This window comes from Monomorium pharaonis, unplaced genomic scaffold (genome assembly GCF_013373865.1).
Source record: "Monomorium pharaonis isolate MP-MQ-018 unplaced genomic scaffold, ASM1337386v2 scaffold_430, whole genome shotgun sequence".
Lineage (NCBI taxonomy): Eukaryota > Metazoa > Arthropoda > Insecta > Hymenoptera > Formicidae > Monomorium > Monomorium pharaonis.
Window position 1 is genome coordinate 1 of NW_023415726.1, and position 3,306 is coordinate 3,306.

General features: G+C 32.7%; 1 protein-coding gene across 1 annotated transcript; it reads left to right on the forward strand.

The window, feature by feature from the left end:
• Positions 1-168: 168 nt before the first annotated feature.
• On the forward strand, positions 169-900 carry LOC118648427 (probable cytochrome P450 304a1). The gene is made up of 2 exons (XM_036294735.1): positions 169-380; positions 506-900. Exons 1-2 carry the CDS (start codon positions 272-274, stop codon positions 682-684), a joined length of 288 nt encoding a protein of 95 aa, XP_036150628.1. The 5' UTR covers positions 169-271; the 3' UTR covers positions 685-900.
• The last annotated feature ends 2,406 nt before the right edge of the window (positions 901-3,306 follow it).

The window sequence follows — 3,306 nt, forward strand, 5'->3', positions numbered from 1 at the left end:
TCTTTTAACGTTAGAAATGTTACTGTTATTTTCACATGTTAGCATAAATTAATTTTATTTTATTACGTTTAACACAGAATAAATATAAAAATAATTATTAAAGTATTCTTATTTTATTTTAGTTTGTCTTACTTGGAGGCAGTAATACGAGAAACGTTAAGAAATTGAAACAATCCTACCTCTTAGCATAGTTCGTAGATGTACAAAAAAAACCACTTTAGGCGGCTACGAGATAGCTGAAAACACTCCAATTTTCGTTAATTTGGCAGCGATGCATCATGATCCTGACTTGTGGGGCGATCCTGAAGTTTTTAGACCGGAAAGATTTCTGAAGGAGGATGGGCAATTAGCCAAAGATTTTTCACTTCCTTTTAGTTTCGGTAAGTCGATGTACATAATCTAATAAAGATTAACAAATTTTACTGAACTTTGTATGTATAAAGTATTATTACATTAGTTTTAATAATGACAATAAGAATAATTTTCTTTCTGTACTTTTATCTAGGTCATCGATTATGTCCAGGTGAAACTTATTCTAGATATAACATATTCGGGACATTGGTTCTTTTGCTACAAAACTTCAACTTTTTTTTCGTTGAGGGTCAGCCATCGAGCCTCGAGGATAAGGATTCGGGTATAGTCGTCCTTCCCAAAGATCTATGGATACGTTTCGAATCACGTTAATATTTGTTATTTAATTATTTTATCGACAAGCAATCTTCGAAATCAAGCAACGTCGGCGATGATTGACACTTGGATGTGTAACCGTTTTTTCAGATACAGAGATTAAAAACATGCTTTAACAGATACGACTGTAGCTTCATCTGTCCTCTAAAGCCGTGTGTTTTACCGACATTCTGTTTAATCACTTAATTTCGAATTGAATTTACAGAATTGATAATCCTTTTACATTTTTAAAGTACGTACACAAATGAACCCAGGGACGATTAGATAAAGACCAAAAATGCAAAAAAATTTTTAAAGTTTATTTGTTCATAAAAATATTTGCTTCAAAATACAAGTTATGTAGTTTATACGTACAAATGAATGGTGTTCCCGGGTTCGGAATAGATTGAGGAATAAGATTATAATCGTCAAATTACGATTACAAGCCGTACAAAGAAGATATTTTTAAAATAAAAGCGCTTAAATGAATAAAATTTTTGATCACATAAATATGTTTTTTTGCGGCTTGTAAACGTAATTTGACAAATATAGTCTTATTCCTTCTATTCCAAACTGCGAGACACCATTTATTTGTAAGTATAAGCTATATAACTTGTATTTTAAAGCAAATTTTTTCATGAACAAGGATAAATAATGACTCTGCATTATCGATCTCAATCAAGTTTGATGGGCAGTTTAGCATCCTCTTAACTTTAATATGTTCATCTCCGTGTGCGCGATCTGCTGCAGCATGCAGTCGACCAGTGCAGTCGACCAGATCGGACTTGTGCGGCAAGATCTCCGACGCATACACTAAACGCCGACTGCGCCGATAGTTCTCCTTGTTCTCGAGACATTTCACATAGATAAATACAACACAAAATATCAATTTTTTTATAGAAGAGGTAATAAAAACATTTAGTAAAACTTATCTGAAACAATCTTGTAATCGTTAAAGTAATATGATATTGACACTGAAATGTAACGAAATGTTGTCAGCTCTGACTCTTCTTCTTTTTCTTGTTTTTTTTTTCTTTAATTAGCATTAGAGATTGACGACATAGTTTAAAAAACAAATTACAATTGTTAATAAATTATTAAATACTTTGACATTATATGTGTACCTTTCCATATAAAATGAGATCAACATCTTTTGCAAAAATCAATACAGAAAACTAATTTTCGAAAATCTTTTGTTTGAGTAAGATACTTCACAATGTACAAAAAAAGTTACAATTATTAATAAATTATTAAATACTTTGACATTACATGTATCTTTCTATATAAAATAAGATCAACATTTTTTAGAACTTTATATACATTAATTAATTAACTATTATTGCTAATTATAAAATAATATTGTGACGTATGCATGCACATATAGAAATTAATAAATTAAAAAAATAACCAAATAAAAAAATAATCAATAGAGAAAACTAACTTTCGAAAATCTTTTGTTTGAGTAAAATACTCCACAGTGTACACACGCACGGATGCACGCACTTCTCTCTTGCCCCCTCCCCCCTCTTTCTCTCTCTCTCTCCGTCTCTCCCGGTCTCTCCCCGTTTCTCCCGGTCTCTCTCGGTCTCTCCCGGTCTCTCCCGTCCTCTCCCGTCTCTCCCCGTCTCTCCCGGTCTCTCCCGTCCTCTCCCTCTCTCCCCGTCTCTCCCGGTCTCTCCCCGTCTCTCCCGGTCTCTCCCCGTCTCTCCCGGTTTCTCCCCGTTTCTCCCCATCTCTCCTAGTCTCTCCCGTCTCTCCCCGTCTCTCCCCGTCTCTTCCGATATAGATAACCATTTATACAAATTTGACAGCTGTCAAAATTTAATCGCAATGATTACTCTCGCAACATGAAGTAAGAGCAACGAGAGAACCAATCGGCATCGCGGAAAAGCAATAACAATACTTCGAGAGATGCGAGTATCGATGCCATGCTCTTTTTTAGAAAGGAGGAGAAGAAGGAGGATAGAAAAGGAGGATCAAAATATTATTACATATATGTTGGCCATCTTTCCTGACTTTAAGAGAAAAAATGACCATAGTATCAAACAATAGTTTTATATGTATATATATAATGTTAAAGATTTACTTAACATTTTTGTAAAATAATCGAATAACTATAATTTTACATAATTAGTTTTAGTTTGATTTTATTATTTTATGTAAATTAAAGATATAAAGCAAATTCTAATAATGCACCTAAACATTTAAAACATTAAATACATTAAATTGACATTAAAATAAAACACATTATAGATGTTCGGTTAAAAAAATGTGTTAATGATATTTTTGGTGTAATATGTGTGTTTGTGGATATACGTGCGTGTATATTATATACAGATAAATACAATTTATGTATAAAATTGTTGTATATGTATAGATTGATTGTGTATTGTGCGTGTATTGCGTGTGTATATATAATTTATGTACAGAATTTGTATGTATGTGTGTTATGTTATGAAGTAATAATTTTTTGTAAAAGTGTGAGTGTTTAGTTTATATCATGAGATAGGATTCTTCTCTACTCTGATAAAACATTAATTCTGAAGAAGTCATGCTTTCCGTGTAAGAAGCAAGGCATGCCTTCAGATTGACATAATATCGGAGGAAAAGATGCGAAGTCTTAGCAAGAGCGGGACATAT